We start from the raw sequence: 24,064 nt of genomic DNA, 5'->3' as shown, positions 1-24,064 counted from the left end.
AAAAATCAGTCAATAACGACACCTTGAAATGTTTGTTTCACGCATTCATTCACTCAAAATTAGATTACTGCAACAGCATTTTTACGGAGTTTTAAGTCAATTGATTAATCGTCTTCAGTCAATTTAAAATCGTGCGGCTAAAATCGTTTCCGGAGAGTCAAAACACGACCATGTCAGTAATACTCTACGTAACCTCCATTGGCTCACAATTAAAAACATTTTAATTAAATTCAATTCAATTAACAATTTAATTAACAACTTAATTAAAAAAAATAATTAAAAAAATTTTCAAGCTTGCCGTTACGGTTTTCAAATGTTTCAAATGCTGTAACTCTAAGTAGTTAGTTGCTGGTATTATTCCCGACAGATACAACAAGTCATTCAGCAAAATCATGTATTGTCTGATTTACCATTAGCTTTGAATCCCAGTGTAAGGAAGCATATCTCGGTGGAACCTACGACTTTCGAATTGTTGCAGCAATTCCTACATTAACCTTGCGCCTGGATCTTTCTGCTGTAGCATATGATGCAGCAACATTGATTGAATCACCTCCTGAAACTTCAATAATGGCCTTAGTGAGTGCTGACTGCAGTGCTGGAGAAATTTTCATTCTTGTATGCAAAGACACAATTTTTAAAGATTTAAGAATGTCAAAAGGTATAAAGGTATCCGTTCCAGTGCGATGTTGTCGATGATGAGTCCTCGTCTGCATTGCTGGAACTTTATCGGGTTGCTTGACGGGACTGTCAATATCGGCACAACTTTCGTCACTGCTGAGCAGTGCTGCAGTAGATGATGCTGCAGCTGATTCCTGACAGCTGATTCTTCCTGCTTTTGCGCTCTTGTATCCTTACGCTGCAATTGCAATACTAACTTTTTGTCAAGTGATGCAAATGAAGCAATGAAGCAATACGGTCTGTCATCATAAACTCTAAAAACTTGATATCATCTTTGTGCGTCATAACCTTATTAGCTTATTACCATTTTTTATCCACAGTGGAAATGTTTTTTTTAAGATCTGCTTTAGCCTGTTGCAATTCATTTATAACAGATGCTGATAATCTACGATCTAGAGGAAGTGCATGAAGTTTGGAATTTTTCTCACAGAGTTCAATAATTTTTTCACAAGCCTACTTTTCTGAAATCATCGGAATGTTTTCTTTTTAATAAAAAAGAATGACCAGTACATCTCGACTTGATCTCAGAAGAGAAAGACCTGCTTGTCTATAAAACATGTAACTTTTTCATTCGTCGGTAATCTGCAGCCTTTCATCTCAGCATCAGCCTCTTTAATACCTGAACCAACATCAAACACAGTATTTTTTCTTTAGTCTTTTTTAGAATATTTCCTTCTGCAGCTTCTGCCATTTTAAAAATCCACCAGATTCACTATTAATTAGATAAAACTTGCTGTAATAGAAATATTATATTAACTGAAACTTATCAAAACAGGATGTTGATATCTGTAACAAAGAACAAAAACAAGACATGCATATGCATATTATTTTTTACAAGTAAATATAAAATTTACAACCACTCACATCTACAATCAATCTTCTTGACAAACATGCATTTTTTAGACGTCTTTCTCTACGAGGCAGCAATCGTCCAAAACATCAATAAATGCAATTTGGATCTGCCGTCGATAAGAAAGACAGTCAAAGCGATTTTGCTCATAAATCATAAAAACTGAATACAATCTAAGATTGACTCCATCAAAGAAGAGCTTCACTCGTGAGCTCAACAACCTCCTTCTTTCTCGTCCGCCACAACACTATTCAGATGATGATTGCCAAATCCTTGTCAACTCTTTCGCAAATCATTTCATATCAAAAATAAATAATATACATCAGTCAATCAAAGGCAATATAGTAACAGATAACATAAAACCTTTCAAACACAGACCACAATCAACAAATATATTCGAAGCCTTACCTGCTGTTTCGGTTTCAGAGGTGTTAAAAGCTCTTGCTAATAAGACATCTCCACTAGACGTTTTGCCTACTGTTCTTCTCAAAAAATTTTTCTCACTCTTTGCTCTTGTGATCTCAAAACTTGCTAATCTTTCTTTTAGCAAAGGTGCTTTTGCTACCACTTTCAAAACTGCCCAAGTTCTTCCACTCTTAAAAAAAATCTAATCCTGATCCATCGGACCCCTCAAATTATCGTCCCATCTCAAACTTGTCTACTTTTTCCAAAATTTTTGAACGTTTGACTTTAAACAGAATCCTTACACAGGTCACCTCTTTTTCAAATTTTCCACCTTTCCAGTCTGCCTATCGTCCTGGCTTTTCCACTGAAACTGTACTTCTCTATTTATATGATAATTTCACTAACACTTGTGGTAACAGGAGCTGTGCCGCTATGATCTGTCTGGACATATTTGCGGCCTTTGACACGAGTAATCATTCAATACTCCTAGAAAGGCTAAAAATGGAGTTTGGCATTGCTGAAACAGCGTTGTCCTGGTTCAGTTCATATCTTTCAAACCGCCCCCAATTTATTAAACTTAGCACACAGGTCTCTTCTGTTTTTTGCTTATCTACTGGAGTTCCTCAGGGCTCTGTATTAGGACCTATGCTTTTCACTATTTATACTAGTCCCTTATCTGACATCTTTCACAATTATGGCTTTTCCTTTCATCAATATGCTGATGACACAAGTATAGTATCTGAAATCTCCCACCAAAATACTTTAAGAATTACTCTTGATCCTTCTCTAACTTTCAAAACTCTCACTTCTGCTCTCATCAAAATATGTAATTACATTATTTCGTTCATTCGCCATATTCGACCTTTTCTCACAGTCGAAATGACCTCTACGCTAGCACGCTTCCTTGTGTTATCTCGCCTTGACTACTGTAACTCTCTGCTATAAGGCACTCCGGTGTATCTAATTTCCTCTCTTTAGATCATTCAAAACAGATTAGCCAAACTTGTTTTAGAATTACCTCGTTCATCTTCTAGTTCAACATCTCTTGCTCACCTGCACTGGCTGCCGATTCATCAACGCATTAAGTATAAAATAGCTGACGCTATGCATAGGGCGCTCATAAACGACATTATTATTATTATTTAGAACTGTATAAGAATTAAGAACTATATTATAATTAAGAACTGTATATTTCAAATATATTATATGAATAAAAGCGGTATTTTAAACTGACTCATATGCTGCATTGTGCATGGTATTTTTGTGTAATTTTTTCATAACTTTAAGGTCTTTGTGGACCCATTAGGAATTAAAATATCTCACACAGCAACTACTTTCTACAAAAGACATATGCTAAGTTATATATATATATATAATATATAATATATATAATATATATATATATATATATATTAATATATATTTGGGTTCAGACTGCCGTATACACAGTTATTAAGAAATATCACCGCACTTTCGCATTGTTGAGTTTGTAACTGAGTTTTTCAATTTTTCGAACAATTATTTATGCCAGCAGAAAATTTTATTAGAAGAATCTGAAAAAGTTTTAATCGGTTGGTCAGAATTAATAACAAATACTGATAGCAAAACTCAAATTCTTACTGAATTATTGGATGGTATACCGTTTATTTTTGATAACGACTTTCAAAATAAATTTCCTAAGTTTGTTACTATGGGTTTTGATTGAATTATAAAGTCTGATGGTATTAGTACTCGTCAAGCGGTTCCAAAAACATGAAGCCAATATTGGATATATTGAATAAAAATGGCGACGTTTTGAATGAATTAAGAACGAACGTACAGCTGTTTGTTAACAAACCAGTTGAATACGACTCGCCGAGTGATATACAGATAACTGCTGCCCAAAGACCGATAAGAAGCCTAGTCTAATTAATATTAATGACCTAACAGCATGGCTGTTAAAAACAGTGTTAGCAGTATTAATGATAATCCGCCTCAGAAGAAATCGAATGCCGTTGCTGACAGTGGAGATTTTGTTATGGTTAAAAATAAAAAACGTTTAAGAAATGTTTCGTCAACTGCATTGAAAACAGAAACATCAAGAATGAAAACAGAAACATCACTTGATTGATTCATTTTGTTGATAAACATGACAGATTTTATTTCAATTTTCTGTTCTGTTTTCATTAACATTGTGTATTGAATTTATGAGAGCGCTTTTGAGGGATGTTCATCTATAAAGATGTTCATCTATAAAAAGCGCTATATAAATGTTTTGATAACTATATATATATATATATATATATATATATATATATATAAAGCGGTATATAATTCTACTATTATAATAAAACTAATTAACTTACGATAAACATGCGTGAGCCTGTGTGCATATGCAGTAGCGTACAGACGGGGGGCGAGGAGAGCGGCGTAGGGGGCGCCAAAATGGGGGTAAAAATACTACTTAAACTTAGAAAAATCAATGTTATTTTACTTTGGCAAATTTTATTTTAATAAATTTGTCCGTTAAGAAACCTTCCTAGAAACTTATCTAATCACATTCTAACAATTTCACAAGTCAGCCAAATATAAAATCTGTAGTCAGTCTTCAGTTTATTTGTAGTTGTTCCTAAATCGTTATTATAATAGACGCCGGTGTTAAATAATTTTTGCAAATGCTGAATATTTTGGAAACTAAAGTAAGTATATGAAGCAATAACATTTGAAAAACAATACTACATCCCGAGCGTTCAGCTTATACCTGAGATAATCATAAAAATTAAAAATTTTAATAGACAGAAACTGAGAAAGTCTATGGGATAAGATCGTTTCTCCGATTTAGCATTTATAAGCATAGAAAAGAAACTGGTTGAAACAAATGATTTTTATGATATCATTGACAAATTTGCAAGTGCAAAATCAAGAGAAGTTTTTTTTGTGGAAAAAACTACTGTCGCTACAAATTTAGCAAATTTATTTTCATATTTTTTTCACATGTATATAAGATTTTTATGGTGTTATTTACTATTTTTATGGCTAAATAAAATAAATTGAGTATTTAAAGTTGTGCAAAATATATGATATGGATTACAAATATTATTGGTATAACAGGGTTACCTGCCCCGGGCGCTATTCACTCCCGATACGCCACTGTGCATATGTGTGTTTTAATAAGCGTTATTTAAAATCTTGAACATTATTTTAATTTAACATCTTACGTAAAACAAATAATGAATTGAAAAGGAATAGAGAATATAAAATATTGAATAAGTTAGCACGCATAACATCTTTTAAAATGTTTTCACTGGCTGTTCATGTTTAATCACAAAACAACATGGTAACAATTTTGATAGGAGCCATCAAACATGATGCTTTAGAACACATGGACTGTTCAAACAAAAGATAAATGGATGAATGAATAAATAAAATAAATATACAAAAAGCAAAATAGAATATTTTTCTTACAAAAAAACAAAAAAAACCAAATAACTATTAGCATGTATAATAAATAACCATTTATTATAAATTTTTTAATCCAAGTTTTAAAATAAGAATAATTTTTAAATTGTACAGTTTTGACATGCTAAACTTTTTCAAAAAAATTATTGCTTTCTTTTGATTTGCCCGCAATTTTTTAATTTTTTAAATGGTTGTTTAATTGTTTCTTCTGTTTCTTTAATTTATTTATCTATAGAAGAAATCTTTATAATTTTCATTAAATAGAACAGATGAAATTTTTGTTAAAGCTAAACAGGTGTTTATAAAATTACCTTTGACTTTAAAAGCCATTTTCATTTTTTATTTTTGAGGGATGATATCTTTTAAAATATTCTGATAAATACTCTAAGAAGAGTCGTATTGTTTTTAAAACCCCTATAATTTTGTTAAAATTACTTTGTTAAATGCATTTTTTCTGTTTTTAAATTTTTAATTATGTAATTAAAATTTAGTAATATTTTTACTAGACATGTGGTTAAAATTTTCTTTGTTAAATTCATTTTTATGGATTTTAAATTTTCTTAATTATGTAATTAAAATTTAATAATATTTTTACTAGACATTCTTTTTACTGACTAGATAAGACTACTGCTGCAGTTTGATTTTGTGTGATACTTGTGTAAGAGTAATACCAACCAATCGAAAATGCTCTCGCCAAATGGGTCACTGGTCTATGTAGAAGTGATACATTAAAAAGCGGTTGGAGAGTTTTACGGATTACCAAAAGGCTCATAAGTGCGGCAAAACCTTAGGATGGTACTGGGAAATTCCATAAAATAGTAAACAAAGAGTTAAAAATAAATCTAGCTTAATTTGCGCCATTTAGCTTCCCCCCCTTTTTAAGAGCCGTTGTCTTTGTTGTGATGTAATTATGGATACATATATATATATGCATATATATATATATGTGTATATGGATGTAATAAATGTTTAAAAGCGCAATTTTTAATTTTTCTTGTCTTGAAAAAATAATGAATGATATTTAAAGCGGTTAATTTTTCGTCTTTTTTAAAAATGTTATTTAAAAATTTTATAATTTACGAGTGCGAGCCGAATATATTACAACAATAAAATGACGTCTCACCTAATACTGAAAAACAACTGTAGTCCTAGAGATAACTCTGTGCTAAGGCGTAATCACGTAATATATGAATTTAATTGCCCCTTTGACGGCTGTGCACGTCAATATGACTCATATATCGGGATTACTACTACCTCATTGAATAGAAGGCTTATGATGCATAAACAGAGTGGTGGTATCAAATCTCATTTGGACTCAACACACTCAATCACTATTAGCCGTGAAATCCTCGACAGTAACACCAAAGTAATATACCAGAACAGCAACTACACGCATCTTAAAATTGCAGAAGCAGTCCTAATTGACATCAATAAACCAAAAATAAATATACAACAAAAAATGACAACCTCACTTTAACCAATAGTTTCTCGGACTTGGACCTTGTGTTTAGCAATGTGAAATTAAACAGAATCAATCAAGTGGTTTTTTTGGGTTTAGTTCTGCAAGATAATTTAACTCAACCAAAAAGTGAGCACCAATAAACTTACTCTAGGAATATTTGTTTATCTGAGTAAGGCCTTTGATTTAATCGATCACAAATGGCTATTGCAAATATTTCAACATTACAGTTTTTGGGATAAAATATTGGCATGGCTAAAAATTTACTTAACTTTACTTACCAGTTGATTTCAAAATAATCAAAATTCAAAATGCTTTTTGTTAAAAGTGAAGTTTCCTAAGGGTCAATTTTGGAACCTTTTTGTTCATGACTTGCCTGTTGTCTCAGATTTTTTAACTGTAGACTGTTAAGTTTTATGTTTTATTTTAAAACATTATGATCTATGATATGCATTTGTTTTCTTTGGACTAAATGTTCTTTGCTTTGTATGTAACTTCACTTTTTCCTTTTCTGTTGTTCCGGTTGATAAAAAAACAAAGTCAAAAACGTTTCTAAGTTTATTTCTCTTCTTTTAATGACTTCCAATATTATATTAATATCAATTAATTAAACGATCTACGTGACAAAAAATTTAACAGGTTATGGGACGTTTCTTAACAATAAATTGATTTGACGAAAAAAATTTTGAATAAAAATAAAGAAATATCAGAAAATTTTTTTTGAAGACTGAAGTGCAGAGAAAACATGTGCTTCTTCATTCCCTTAAAGTCGATATTTTGCTTCTAATTAAAAGGTCATATTGAAAGACAATGAAAAAATGGATCTATCAAAAGTTCAAATCAAACACCTAGAAGGCAAAAGTAATTGGTTGAACTGGAAATCAAGAGTTTGTAAAATATTACGCGTCATTCCTGATGTAATGGACGTAGTAAATAGCAAATTAAAAGGTCCAGATGAATTAAACGATGTCTCAAATGAAGATGAGATAGCAAAATATCAAACTGCTTTAAACAGATTCAATAAAGCAAATTGTAGTGCTATGATAATAATATCAACCAATATGACCGATGCAACATATGAAAAAGTTCATTCATTCAGTAATGCCAGAAATGTTTGGTTAGAACTTCATTGATTATACGATGAAGTTGATGAAAATAAAGCATACAACTTGTGCATGAAGTTCTTCAGTTATAAAGTGGATGAACTTGATGATGTTGTCTTTCATGTTACAAAACTCAAGAATCTTTGGAAAGATTTAAAGGTCGAGTTATGAAAAGATGAAAACAGTAATTTATTGCTGATGTGTCAAATAATTGAAACTTTGCCAGAAAAATATTTTTCATTTGCTGCAAATTGGAGATGTTAAACAAGACTGAAAAACAGTTGAAACATTCACAGATCAATTGTGAAGCTATGAAAGATCCTTGGAAGGCAAAACTGAAAGTAATAAAGTTTTATTTGTCAAAGCAACAACTGAAAAGTCATCATCACTAAACATGAAAGGTCAGAAAAAAGATAAATTTGTCATCAAATCAGAGCGGCTGATATGTCATTACTGCAAATCGCCAGGTCCCGTTGTAAGAAATTGTGAAAAATGGCATTCTGATGGTAAACAAGCAAAACCAAGAAATAACAATCTACGCGATGACAATAAGAAATCACTAGTTGTTATGGAATCAAGTGTTTTTGCAATTGATGAGTCAGCGTACACTACCGAATGGTTTTTTGACAGTGGTGCAACGTGTCATCTAACTTTCCGAAGAGACATATTTCAAAGTTTTGAAAAATTTTCTCAACCGAGTAAATTATATGTTGCAAATGGTGATGCTGTAGAAGCTTTTGGAAAAGGAATTATTCAAGTGAAAGTGAATAATAAATGGCAAGCGGTTCAACTTACAGATGTCTGGTATGTGCCAAGAGTAAAAAAAAATTTGTTCACAGTACTTGCAACTCAAGATAAGAACAGAAATAGCTCTTTTGTTTCAACCTCAAGAAGTTGTCATCTACTTATTGACAATGTGATAAATGTTGTTGGAATAAGAAACAATAATGGACGTTTGTTCAAACTTGTAGCAAAACTGTTAGACCGTTGAATTCTGAAGTTGAAGTTAACTTTGTCAATGATCAAGATGCATTACAGTTATACCATGGACGAATTGAACATCAGCATGATAAACATGTTAAAATAGTGTTGAAGCGTGATCTAAAAGTCGATACACCTGTAGACAGTGAATTATGTGAAGGATGTATCTATGAAAAGCTACATCGATTGAAATTTGGAACTCGAGTAAGAGCATCAAGACCAGGAGAATTAAGTCACATTGGTGTATATAGTCCTTTTGGCTTCTCATTTCAAAATTACAAATACTTTGTTTTGTTAAAAGATGATTTCACAGGCTACAGATTTGTTTTATTTTGTTAAACATAAATCAGATGTGCCAGAAAGACTTAGATAAATGCTTGCAGGGTCAAGATCAGCTGGTCATAAAGTCTCAAAAGTATTAAGTGACAATGAAGGTGAATTTGACAACAAAGAATTCAGATCAATTTTGCAAAAAGAAGGAGTTAGACAACGCTTAACTATGCCTTATACACCTCAACAGAATGGTCGCAGTGAGCGTGATAATTGAGCGCTAGTTGAAGCAGCAAGAGCCATGAGGCTGGCTCATGAAAAACTGCCTCAGGTCCTATGGGCTGAATTAGTTAATACTGCTGCTTACATATTCAACCGAACTGGACCATCTTCTGTAGAAGGAAATTACTATATGAATTGTGGTTTAACAAGAAACCTAAGATAACACATCTACGAATCATTGGTAGTACAGCCTATGTTCATATTCCTATGCAGAAACGACAAAAAACGAATGCTAAAACTGTAAAGGTTATTCTCGTTGGATATGAAGGTGACGATGGCTACAAAATTTTTGTTAAACCAAAAAATAAAATGTTTTGATCAAAAGATGTTATTTTTGATGAGAAGGCTGTCAAACCAAATTCAGTGATTTTGCAAGAAGAAAGTAGTTCAGATGATACAGTTTCGATTGATGTGGAAATCAAAAATGAAAATGAAGAAACTTTGATTAAAGAAAGTATTTCAACTGATGAAAATATTCACAACCGTAGTTCAGTTTCATCTGATGAAGAAGATCGATCTGATTGTTTTAATCAAAAGACCAAAAGTATGGTTTTACGTGACAGAAATAATATCAAAAAGCCATCTCGTTATGATCCTTTCATTATGTCTGCATTATGTGAAGTACTTGAACCAGAGAGTTATAGAGATGCCATTCAAAGTGATGAAAAAGATGAATGGTTTAAAGCCATGAACAGTGAAATGCAGTCATTAGAGGAAAATCAATCGTAAGATTCGGTAAATCTTCCAAAAGGTCATAAGGCCATATGGTAAATCTTCCTAAAGGTCATAAGGTAAAATGGGTTTACATGGTAAAACACAATCCAGATTGTTCTGTTGAACGTTTTAAAGCCAGGTTAGTGGTAGAAGGTTTTTCGCAGAAAAGAAAATTGACAATGAAGAAACCTATAGTCCTGGGGTCAGAAGTTCAACTATAAGAACACTATTAAGTGTTGCTGCGAATGAAAAAATGTCACTCATGCAGTTTGATGTGTCAACAGCATTTCTATACAGCAAACTAGATGAAGATATTTACATGGAGCAACCTGAAGGTCTTAAAGATAATTCAGGAAGAGTCTGTAAACTCAAGCAAAGTCTATATGGACTTAAACAAGCTTTAAGATGTTAGAACAAACACTGCTGAATTTTAGAAAAAGAAACATTTCAAACAAAACAATGCAGATACTTGTTTGTTCATTACAATACAGGAAGGGAAGAAACTCATACTTGCACTGTATGTTGATGATGGACTAGTTGCAGAAACCGATAAAGAAGAACTAAAAATTTTTGAAAAAGAATTAGTCAGAATTCAAGATAACATCTAAACCTGCAACATATTTTTTGGATTAGAAATTAATCAAGATGAGAAGGGAAATATTAAAGTCAATCAGTCATCGTATACAAGAATGATTCCTGAAAAGTTTGGATGAGCCAGTGTAAACCCTGTAGAACTCCGATCACAAAATCTGAAGAGTTCGATGAAAACAAAAATGAATACGAGGAAGTGAAATTTCCTTACAGATCAGCAGTTGGTGCATTGATATACTTGATGACGGAAACAAGACCAGATATTGCATATGCAGTTGGAGTAGCATCCAGAAGTTTGGAGAAACCCAGCAAGTCTATTGTAATACAAGTCAAGCAAATTTTCAGATATTTGCAAGGCACAGCTGATGTCGGTATTGTTTACAAGTCTGGTCAAAACAATACACTAATAGCCTACAGTGATGCAGATCATGGAGGAGATAAATTTAGTTGAAGATTGATATCAGGTGTAATCTGTATGTTTGGAGGAAGCGTGGTCAGTTCAAATTTCACTTCCTCGTATTCATTTTTGTTTTTATCGAACTCTTCAGATTTTGTGATCGGAGTTTGGTTTAGCCAACGTCAACCCTCAGTTGCGATTTCAACTACCGAAGCAGAAATCGTTGCCGCAAGTGAAGCAGCTCGTGAAGTGATATGGCTCAAACGATTGTTTAACGACATTGTAGATCTAAAGAAAAAGCCAGAAATTTTGTCGACAATGAAGCAGCGATTCGTTTCGCACATAATCCCGAACTTTACAGAAGGACAAAGCATATCCACATTAGACATTTTTTTGTCAGAGAAAAGGTTGCATAAGAAGAAGTTTCAGTTGAACGAGTTGCGACAGAACTTCAAGTTGCTGATGCTCTGGCAAAACCAATGATTGGACCAAGACTTAAGAATCTGATGTGTGTGATGGGTCTTCAGAACATTTATGTTAAGGTCATCTAATGTTTTAAATAAAATGAAAAGGTGTTAAGTTTTATGTTTTATTTTAAAACATTATGATTTACGATATACATTTATTTTCTTTGGACTAAATGTTCTTTGCTTTGTATGTAACTTCACTTTTTCCTTTTCTGTGTTCCCGGTTGATAATAAACAAGTCAAAAACGTTTCCAAGTTTATTTCTCTTCTTTTAATTCCTTTCAATATTATATTAATATCAATTAATTTAACAATCTACGTGACAAGAAATTTAACATAGACGTTATGCAGTTGATGCAAATTTATTTCATTCATCTAACAATTTCAATATCAATTTCTAACAATATCACAAAAGTCGATAAGATTAACAATAAACTATTCAAAATTGGTTTAAACATAATAAACTCCTAACAAATATGTCAAAAACCTGCTACATAGTTTTGAGAATGTCTATTCTATATTAATAAAGCTGACCTAAAAAGTTTTAACTATAAAGGTTTAACAGTTAAACTTTAACTCTTTAAAATAACTTGTCATGGGCTGTACAGGTACACATACTGGATCTGAAAAATTAATTAATTTTGTATTTACCTAAAAAAAATTTAAATTTAAATTTAAACATAGTATATCAGCGCTCTAAACGTGAACTAACTGAGAAACCCTTTTGTAGTATCTCAAATTTGGTAAAAACTACGCGAATTTGTGAAGGACATTGTTATACAGGAATAAATTTCTTAAATGCATGCAAAATAAATTTACATTTCAATAAAAAGCCCTATTAAGCATGCAGACACTTTTGTATATGTTTGATTAAATGATTATTGAAAAGTACTTGAATAATTTAATTTTAAAAATGTTTATATTCACTATCATTGTGCAGGTAACTTTTCTTCATTGTTACTACACAGTCAGTCTCAGAGATTCAAAAAGAAGCTAATAATTACAACAGTACTGGTTAGTAAATTAATATATTGTACAAAGAAACATTTAATAAATTGACAGATGAGTGGGTGGATGTATTGATGGATTGGTTTGTTATTATGATTTAGAAAAACTAGATTTACGAAATAAAAAAATTGCAGTAAAAATTTTTAAAAACTCTTAAAAGTTACAATTAAGCTATTATTTAAATTTAACAATACAAAAAATATAGTTTAAATTAGGAAACCTGATGCTTAAAATACCTATACTGGCCCTCAAAAACACCTGAGCCCATTTTCAGTGCGCTTTAGGGACTGGCGTCATTCTTTAGTTTTCATCAAATTTTACAATTTTCATGTTTTTTATAGTTTATTAACAATTTTTATTCATTTTTTGAAGATTTTGTTTATTTTGTAGTCATTTTATTACATGGATCAGCATAATATTTCAGCATAGTTAATTTTTTTCGCGTCATATTAATAGTAGCGATCAGAGACCATGTCTTCACTTGGATAAAACTATCTTCGCAATTCTAGAAAAAGTAATTTGATGTCAGTAAGTTTTTTTTAGCTAGTCAGTTAGTTAGGTTCCATAATTGTAATGTCTCGTCTTATTTCATCTTTCAATTCTCCAATTACGGCTTTAAAATAATTGTAATCATTTTTATCAACGTCTGCTGTTGAAGCTAACAAACTCATTCAATCAATCAATCAACCAACCATCCAACCAAACAACCAATCAATCAATTAATCAATCAATCAATTAGTTTATTAAGCGCTATTTCCGCAATGTTCAACAGCGCTCCTCAATGAATTTTGCGAACAGATGGGTTTTGAGATTCGCTATGAACTTCGTAAGTGATGGAGAAGTAAACAGAGGAGGTAGAGAGTTCTAGAGAAAAGGGTCAGAAAAAGCAAATGCAGATTTAGCAAAAGAGTTAAGAAAAAGTGAGAACAAGAAGACGATCGTAAACCGGGGTGTTTAGGTTCAATTAACATGTATGATAAGTACTTAGAAAATAATAATTTAGATTGAGAGTTATACATAAATGTGCAAATTTTAAAAACTGTTCTATATTTTATAGGTAGCCAGTGCAAGAGAACAAGATATGGAGATATATGAGAAAAAACGATGCACGAGCAACTAGACGAGCAGCAGAGTTAAAAGCTTTACTTAAAGGATAGAGTGTAGAATCAGTAAGATCATAGTAGAGCGAGTTACAATAATCAATCCTAGATAAGACTAATAAAGTAACAAGAAGGAGAAGAGTAGGATCGTCAAGAAAAGGCAATAGTTTTTTACTCTACGTAGATGAAAGTAAGAACTTCTAGCAACACTATTAATTTGAGAAGAAAGAGACACCTAGAATCAAAGATAAAGCTAAGACTACGAAACTTGTGAAAAACATCAAGAGTTTTAGAATTAGGTAAGATAATAGAAGGAATAGTAATAGAGTGTTTAGATTTATTAAAACAAATTAATTCAAATTTAGAAGGATTAAGTTTAAGACACATAGAGTCAGACTAAGCGATAATTGAAGAAAGACGGAGAGATAGATTATGAAGAACACTATTGAGATTAGATGGAGGAAAAGAAGTATAAATTTAAGAATAAGTTTTGTCGACCAAATGTTTTTTAAATATTTCGATTTAAGGTTGCTAATGTTTTATCGCTCTAGAATACTTTGTTTCAACTCTCGATATGAACTCTTCACGTGTGATGCGAGTGAATTTAACCGATGAAAAACCGGATCTCAAAATAATAAACCTAAAAGTGCAACAATGGTTTTTATATTTTCCGAACGGTACATATTGTTTACATTTTTATCACTGTCTGGTATACAATTTTTGAACGTTAACTAATTTTTGAAATACTGCCGCTATGATAATAATGCGTCTTGTTGATTGCTGTTAAATGGTTTTGAATGTGTAGGATCATTGAAGGGTGGTTTTTGAAACATCGGTTGTCCTACCGGTTGCATTGTTGTATGTACTGCTGGTGTTGATGTGTAGTTTTTATCTGGGGGTAACTGTCGTACGTGTTTCACGATCGACTGAATCAATTCGTGTGCAGTGCGTCAAAGTAAAGAAGGCGATGAAAGCTATGGTTGAATAGGTGGCAGCGTAACGTGCCGTTGTTGTGATATTGATGTTGAGTTGATGGTGGTTGTCGAGGTTGCCATTGTGAAGTTGGATGTATCGATGATCAAAATACTATCAGTATTTAAAAAAGGTAATGATCAAAAAACAAATAATTATCGCCCCATTGCTTTGCTTTCACTTGTTTCCAAAATTTTTGAAAAATTAATGTATACAAGAATGCATTCATTTCTAAAAAAATTTAACATTCTCAATAACAATCAGTACGGGTTTCGTACAAATCACTCTATTGGACTAGCAATCTTGGAGTTCACTCAAAAAGTAATGCGAAATCTGAACGATAAAAGTTTTACTAAAGGAATTTTCATCGATCTCACCAAACCATTCGACATTATCAATTACGAACTGCTTCTGAACAAACTCTCTGCAGATGCGCTATGCCTTTCTCCATACATAGTTTCACCTGGTTCGAAATCACCTGCTCCTAACGCGGCTTATCAAATTTCTTAGTAAATTCCATTAAAATTCTGATAAATTTATCTTCTTTACTACTTTTCTAATTTTTTTATTTGATAAATATTTATTAAAATAGTTTTTAAATCGTTATTTTTTACCTGTCCAGAAATAAATCTTTTAAAATAATTTTTAAAACATTATTTTTTTCTTGGCTTACAAATAAATCTTTTTAAATCACTATTATTCTTGTCTGGTTTTTTTAGTACTATGAAGCTGATGACAGAATCGTTGTCAAAGATATTTAACATGATTTTCCATAAAAAGGCTTGGGTCAAGAACGACGCCTAGATCAACAACTGGTTCTTTGAGATCATCCACTTTTTTGCAATCTGGTTTGAGATCATTCACTTTTTTGCAGTCTGCGCTGACTACCAAACCACATGTATTTAGTTTTATCGTGGTTGAGTTTTAGTCTATTTTCTGACATCTACTCTTCTACCGCCTTTATTGAATCTAAATCGGTAGCTGATAATTTGCTCATCGATTCCTGTTTCTGTTGAATGATGAAGGCAAAAGACTGATTGAAACTTTGAAAAAAGTGCGCTTGTGTTCAAATATCTGAAAAGCTGACTAGCAACAAGTCGTTCAATGGTTTTTGATATGAAAGTGACGTTCCATGGCAATCCAGACTTTTTTAACAGAGCTGAAACAACTGCAATATTTTGTGATTTAAGCATTATTGAAAATTAAATGCATTTTTGATGATAACATGATAAAATGGCAGCAGTGTGTCTAGCAATTTTTTGACAATAAACGTAGGCGTTGGATCCGAGCTACAAGATTTTTTTGGTGAATTACATTTTAAGTTTCCTAGTTATTGTGGTGTTTTGGAAAGTTGTGGAAACCTTCTAGATAACAACACCAACATTTTATACAACAATCAACAGCTCTACAACTTAAAAATCGCAGAAGCCATTTTCATCGAATCTGAAAAACCTTCCATCAACATCCAACAACGAATCCCAACAACATTCCAACACAAAGAATGAACAACAATAACATTAATCAGATCATATTATTAATGAAATAATAATAATAATAAAAACTATAATAATGGAAACCAAAGTCGTTAAATGTAAGAAAAAAGTAGTTAAAAATGTAATAATGTTCAATAAAAACCACAATGCTCATTGTCTAGGACAAGTACAAAACAGTAATGTATTCAAATTGGTTATGAAGTGTTCCTATTGCAATAAATGTCATAAGTCGATCTAATTACAGAGTCTTTTAATAAATGAAATCGGCCATGAATTTTTAATTACCGTCAAATTCAAAATATTGAAAAAGCCAATCTGAATTGTTTTTAGAAAAATTTAACAGTTCTTAAAGTCAGCGTTCAAACATGAATTCAAACTATTTTTGTATTTCAATAGTTTGTAGTTTCTTGATTTTAGCAGATTTGTTTCGTGACACACCGTTAACTCAATTTTGCGGTTGAGCAAAATGGCGACGTCTGGACGGATGGAGTTTAACAGTTGCGATATTGGTTGAACTCTCTCTGACTCGATATCTGCGAATATCAGGCAATCCTCCTGGCAACATGTCTTTAACCAATTAACGATCTCAAATAGAATTTTATTATGACGTTCTGTATATCTTGCCAGCGCAGCAATCGATCCACAGTTGGACACAACATATTTGTTAGTTTGCTTTGCGCTGCATAGAGGACATAGAGAATCTTGTGTCTTTCCCCATCTGACCATACTAATAATAATAATGGGAACAATCTTTTATTCAGCAATAAAAACAATGAAAATGGCAGTACAAATAAAATAAAATAATGAAATAAAATAAAATGTCAAATGCAATAAATAGAGTATTAATCTGAGAAGCTCATCATTCGAATCAAGGGAGTACGACCAGAGTTAATTAGTTTTGTTGAACCGCACATCCCTAATTTAAGCATGTGTCGACTTACTATATATAGCTTCAACACAAAGACAACAGCCCTTCTTCTTGCGACATTTTACGATCGAACTTCTCTTTGTCTAATTGCATTGCCGAACACGTTTTCATTTATTTTGTATTACGCAAATAAATACATTATAAACATTCTTACTTGTTGTTTCTTATATCTAAAGAAACCCACAACAAATTGGTGACCCCGGCGTGATCGAGGAAAACAAGCAACGAGAGTTTCCACTCCAACGCAGATCTTTCTTCGATATAACAACACAGGCAATGATCCCGGCAATGCAACCTCATCCATCACGTTCACCAACACACGCTGCGACGATCGAGTGGGAAAGTATTGTCGGATTGAAAATCCTAGCGATTAAAAAGACTAATAAATAAAACACCACGAAATAAGGAGTTGATTTGTGCGGGCTTTATAAGAAACTGCGATAACTATTCTGATAGGTATTCGGGCTGCTGATGAGTCCCCGGTAGGGACGAAACACGTGTCCAGCCTATTTAAACGAATACTATTCTTATCTTTTTCCACTCAATGCTCTTCTGGTTCGGTGTTCTCATCATCAATCCAACCACAACAAATTGGTGACCCCGAACGCGATGGCTTGCAAAACCACAACAAAGAGAACAACGACAAGAGCCCCACTCCAACTAAATACATTCAGCACGGCGAACCCCAAAGCGTGGTTTACATATTTCGAAAATGTGCTCAAGGGCCGGGGATTCTCAGAAGAAGATGAATAGTATCCCACGTTGGTTGAAAGTCTACCAATGGATGTCGTCATAGATGTAGAGACGGAATTGGCGTCGGCACGAATTTACACCTCACTGAAGCGCGTGTTAACGCGGAGATATTCGGTCTCAGACGAAGAAAATTTGCGCACGCTGCTCTGAGGCGTGACCATAGAAGACAGAACGCCATCACAACTATTGAGGCACATGCAAAGCCTGTGGGGGGGGGCAAACAATAGAGACGAAAGCATTTTGAAACAATTGTGGTTGGACCAGCTACCAACCATCCGCAATACAAATGCATCTAGCAGTCTCAACCGACGAGACGCTACAAAGGTTAGCGACCATAACTGACCGAATGCATCAAATATCCAATCGAAATGGTTCTACCACCATAACACACAACGCCTTAACAAAATCTGGTACCGAAGAGACAACAACTAAGAGAGATAAGGTGTTTGCATTCAGGCGCAAACATCAACAACAACAACTAACGAAGACAAAATTCCCATCTAGAGCAGCAGATGGTGAGGAGACAGATGTTTGCTGGTACCATAAAACGTATGGGGACAGAGCAAAAAAGTGTGCGAGACCATGCAACTACAAAGCAAAAGTCGCCAAGTCGTCAAACTACCAGGCCAGTTGCTAATGGCGGCGGCAACCTCTGGCCACAACACTTTTAGTCGCCTACATCATGTACAAACATCAACAAACATCAACAAACAAAAGTAGTGACAAACAACAACAAACAGCCGCAAAAACAACAAGACACCACATCAACATTCAACAAACCGTGTCGCCTTTTTTACGTCACCGATAACATTTCGAAGACAAGGTTTTTGGTCGCCACAGGAGCCCAGGTAAGTATCATACCTTCACGACAACACCTCCGAAGACCCAAATCTGACTACAAACTGCAAGCTGCAAATGGCACCACTATCGACACATTTGGACAACAGCTCGTAACCATCGACCTCGGTTTACGACGTAAGTTCAAATGGGTTTTCATCATTGCAAACGTCACACAGGCAATATTGTGTGCCGACTTCTTGTCACACTTCGATATTGCAGTCGACATGAGGAGACACAAAATTGTTGACAACATCACGACGTTACAGATACAGGGGGTTGTTGAACGCTCCAATATAATCTCGGGCGTCAAACCATACATTGCTTCGGACAACAACTTTGGTAAAATCATTGACAAATTTCCTAAGTTAACGATGCCTGTCAACAACAACAAAAATTAAAACAAGATACAACACCACATTGTGACTTCTGGACCACCCAGAGAAGTTGTGAGCCGCCAAAGCCGAATTCGAATACATGTGTCAACTCGGAATCATAAGACCGTCAAACAGTCCTTGAGCATCACCATTTCATATGATTGCAAAGTCATCAGGAGATTGGAGGCCTTGTGGAGATTACCGCCCACTCAACAACAGGACCACACCTGATCGATATACAGTTCCACACATCCATGATTTCGCTCACAGTCTGGAACAGGTGCGATGGTTTATGAGGCTAGATCTCGTACGGGTTTACCACCAGATACCGGTGGCAGAAGAAGATATCCAAAAAACAGCAGTGACAACACTGTTTGGTCTGTTTGAATTTTTGAAGATGCCGTTTGGACTGAGAAATACCGCACAGACTTTCCAAAGGTTCTTCGATAGTGTTTTGAGAGGGCTACCTTTTGTCCACGCATACATTGACGACATACTAATAGCCAGCTAAACCCTTGAAGGACACAGAAGCCATGTAGAACAAGTCCTTCAACGACTGCAAGACAACGGACTAACTATCAGCCCATCCAAATGTGAATGGGCGAAATCATCCACAACATTCCTGGGGCATCAACTCGACAGCGAAGGCATTAGACCCCTCGACAACAAAGTACAGGCAATCATCAATTTTGCTGAACCAACGACTGACAAGCAACTACGCCGATTCATCGGAATGATCAATTTTTACCGCCGATTCATCCCTAAATGCTCAACGATATTGTCACCTCTCACTAACATTTTAACTGGAAAATCAAAAACTATAAAATTTAACGAAGTGCAGCAACAAAGTTTTAGAGAGGCCAAGCGGCAACCAAGTTGTGGTACGTTCAAGAGAAAGGCACCTTTCAACTTTTTACCGACGCTTCAGACGTTGCTGCGGGAGCAGTACTAGAACAGAAAAATCAAGGGATTGCAAGGCCCATAGCCTTTTTTTGCAAAAATTCAATCCAACACAGACCCGCTACAGCACATTTGGTCGAGAACTGCTGGCAGTGTATTCAGCTGTCCGTCATTTTCAACATTTCCTCGAAGGTCGAGAGTTTACAATATCCATTGACGTTTGCCTTACATTCAGATTCAAATCGTTTAACACCAAAAGAGATCAGACACCTGGATTACATCTCACAGTTCACAACAGACATTCGACACGTGAAAGGAGAAAACAACATTGTGGCTGATGCGCTATCACGTACAGAGGTAGCCACGATAACGCCAAAAGCAATTAACCTTGAGGAGATGTCGAAAGAACAGGAGGATGATGCAACACTCCTTGACAACATAGACTCACTAAAAATCAGCATAATTCCAGTCAACAACTCAAGAAACAATATCGTCGTCGACACCTCGTTAGGCACCCCTCGTCCTCTAGTTCCAACAAGCATGCGGAAATCAGTTTTTCTGAATTTCCATTCCATGTCACATCCAGGAGCGAAAGCAACATCGAAATTAATAAATTAATTAGATCCAGGTATGTTTGGCCCCACATTGATAAAGACATCCGCAACTGGTGCAGAGAGTGTCTGCAATGTCAACGCAGCAAAGTACATCAACATACAGCTTCACGTCCAGCAGAATTCCCTCTACCAAGCAGCAGATTTCAGCATGTACACATCGATTTAGTCGGACCAATGTCTTCATCAGATGGACACACACACATTTTAACGTGTGTCGATCGTTTCACCAGATGGCCAGTAGCAATCCCCATCAAAAATTTTTTAACGGAAACAATAGTAGATAAATTATTTTCAAACTGGATTTCGTTGTATGGAGTCCCAGAAACCATTACAACAGACAGAGGCAGCCAGTTCACATCTTTTTTTTCAAGAGATTCACCCAGTTACTAAACATTAAACATATTCACTCCACCGCCTACCACCCAGCAGCCAACGGTATGGTGGAACGATTGCATAGACAGCTTAAGGCCTCACTTACGGCTCACGGTTCAGACAAATGGACGGATGTATTACCAGTGACACTATTAGGCATTCGTGTAACGGAGAAGGAAGACCTAAAGTTGTCACCAGCAGAATTTGTTTACGGCACAACACTCCGCCTTCCCGGAGATTTTCCAAACCCACGGCCAGAGACAACTGATGTACACACCTATGCATTAAAACTCAAATGCTGGGCGGAGACCCTAAAAGCAACAAAACCAAGAACAAGTACAAACGTGAGTTACATTCCAAAAGACCTCTTCACTACAGAACAGGTCTTTATTCGTACGGATGCTCACCGCTCACCACTACAACCTCCATACGAGGGACCCTACACAGTGGTAGAACGACACCCAAAATATTTCGTCATTGACAAAAAGGGGCATAGGGACACGGTGGCAATAGACCGCCTCAAACCCGCATACTCACCGGCACCATCAATACCGTCACCCATGCCAACGACCACAGCGCCGTCACCACCTTCTACAACACCTTCAACAAAATTAATTCCGTCGTCGAACGACACATCAGCATCAACAAAAACGTCAACACTATCTCCATCAACGGACGAGGACATGCCAACAACAGAAACAGCTACGTCGACACAAGCACACCCATATCGATCCATCGACACCAACATTCCATCACCCCGGAGAACCACAAGATCAGGAAGAACAGTTCACCTCCCATCTCGATATCTTGATAAACATCGATCAACAGCTTGCGCTGATGATCTGGTAGGAGAATATTGTTGAACCGCACATCCCTAATTTAAGCATGTGACAACTTACTATATATAGCTTCAACACAAAGACAACAGCCCTTCTTCTTGCGACATTTTACGATCGAACTTCTCTTTGTCTAATTGCATTACCGAACACGTTTTCATTTATTTTGTATTATGCAAATAAATACGTTATAAACATTCTTACTTGTTGTTTCTTATATCTAAAGAAACCCACAACAGTTTTAAAATTGATTCATTTTAATTTCTGTCGCAATAGATAGCGTATGACGATGATATAGCAGAGTTTATAAGGTTATTGCAAAAATAACCAATCCAAATAATAAGTATTAGCAATAGATTAAATGATTTGAAGAGACCGAAATTAGATATTTCAAATGTATTTATTACTATTTTTAAATGCTTGAAGCTACGCAATTGCCAAAATGTTATAAAGCTACGCAATTGGCAAACAGATAAAAAAGTCAACACAAAAAAAAACAAAAAAAAGAAAACATTAAACAGAAAGTTGCATAGTTATTCCTAACATTGTCATTAATACATAGATCTAAAAATAAGTAATTTTTAAAACGATCGGTAGTGTTTGAAATACATACGAACATCAGATAATGTATAAAAAAAACCATTGTTAAACAAAACACATAATATATTCCATCAATAATTGATTGTTATATGAAAACAAAAATCAACAAATTAATTTATTGATCAATTTTTAAAAAACGCTTCAAGTCAACAGAGAGTAAATAAGTAGTTTGCGTCTAGAAACATCATAAGTTGGAGATGAGACAACTTCATTCGGTTGTGCATTCCACACTCGAACTAATCTGTTGAAGAAGAAATATTTGTTAGTATTATCGCTTGAGTTGCATTCACGAAGTCTCTTGCCATGACCACGAGTTGACAAATAATGAGATGGAACAAAATTATCTTTCAAATGTTGAACAGTGAGATTGTTAAGTATCTTGTATAAAAAACATAAATCAAATATCAATCGGCGATGTTCCAATGTTTGTATTTTGACAAAGTGTAAACGAGACAGATACGGAAGATGGTGGATTGAAGCAATGGCCTTAGTGAATCTCCTTTGAACTTTTTCGACATTAATAATTTGATATATATAGTCAGGACACCAGACAGTTGAGCAATATTCCAGTAGAGGACGGACATAAGTGCATAAAACCTTGTTGAGCAAATCTTTATCCTTGGATGCAAAACATTTAATAATAAGACGAGCACGAGTAGAAGATCTATGCGCAATGTTGTTAATATGATGTTTAAAACTTAGTTTATTATCAAATATTACACCTAGATCTTTAAAATATTTGACAAGTGTCAGAATGTGATTATCAATCACATACTGATTTATGGCAGTAACATTTTTTGAACATGATAGAAATGAGCAAAGAGAACATTTGTTAGGAGAAAGCGGTAGTTGCCATCTTATGCTCCATGCGATAATATCGTTAAGGACCTGTTGCAGTTGGAATGAATTTGATGAACCGGCATACAATTTGATATCATCAGCAAAAAGCAGCATAGAGACATGTTGAGATAAAAGGCAGTCTTCAATATCATTGATGAAGATGAGAAACAGGGTGGGTCCCAAAACGCTGCCTTGGGGTACCCCACTTGTTACTGCAACTGGACAGTTTATTTTGAATTTTGACTAACTGTGAACGGTTATATAGAAAATCTGTTAACCATCCGAGCAAATTTCCGCCGATGCCATACGCTTTTAGCTTACAGATTAGCTTTGTGTGGGAGACTGAGTCGAAGGCTTTTTGAAAGTCGAGATAGACTGTGTCGCATCTTTCCTTTCTTTGGCGAATTAATAACATATCGCTTAGAAATCTGCGGAGGTTAGTAGATGTTGACCTGGCAGGCAAAAAACCGTGCTGAAATTTGGATATTAAATTGTTGTTTAACAAATAAGATATTATATTGTTCTTGACTATTTTTTCCATAACCCCACAAGATGAGCAGGTAAGTGATATTGGTCTATAATTGCTGGGGTAATTGGTTGGACCTTTTTTATGGATTGGAGTAACAATTGCTTTTTTCCAATTTGTTGGTAGAGAATTAGTTTTGAATGACGTATCAAATATGTGACACAATGGAAGAGCCAGACTTGAAGCACACATTTTGAGAAACCTGTTTGGTATTCCATCCGGGAATACCAAACAGGTATGTTGTATTTTTTAATTTGCGCAGAGTGAGATACA

General features: G+C 34.4%; 1 protein-coding gene across 1 annotated transcript; it reads right to left on the bottom strand.

The window, feature by feature from the left end:
- Nucleotides 1-15,462: 15,462 nt before the first annotated feature.
- On the bottom strand, nt 15,463-17,440 carry HELRODRAFT_176173 (hypothetical protein; the record flags this gene model as incomplete). The annotated part of the gene is made up of 4 exons (XM_009023490.1): nt 15,463-15,599; nt 15,803-15,883; nt 17,150-17,219; nt 17,291-17,440. The coding sequence occupies 4 exons, from the start codon at nt 17,438-17,440 to the stop codon at nt 15,463-15,465; spliced, it is 438 nt and encodes a 145-aa protein (XP_009021738.1).
- Between the last annotated feature and the right edge of the window lie 6,624 nt (nt 17,441-24,064).

Source organism: Helobdella robusta (genome assembly GCF_000326865.2).
Source record: "Helobdella robusta unplaced genomic scaffold HELROscaffold_36, whole genome shotgun sequence".
In the NCBI taxonomy this organism is placed as follows: Eukaryota; Metazoa; Annelida; class Clitellata; order Rhynchobdellida; family Glossiphoniidae; genus Helobdella; species Helobdella robusta.
This window is presented reverse-complemented; position numbering and strand designations above follow the sequence as displayed.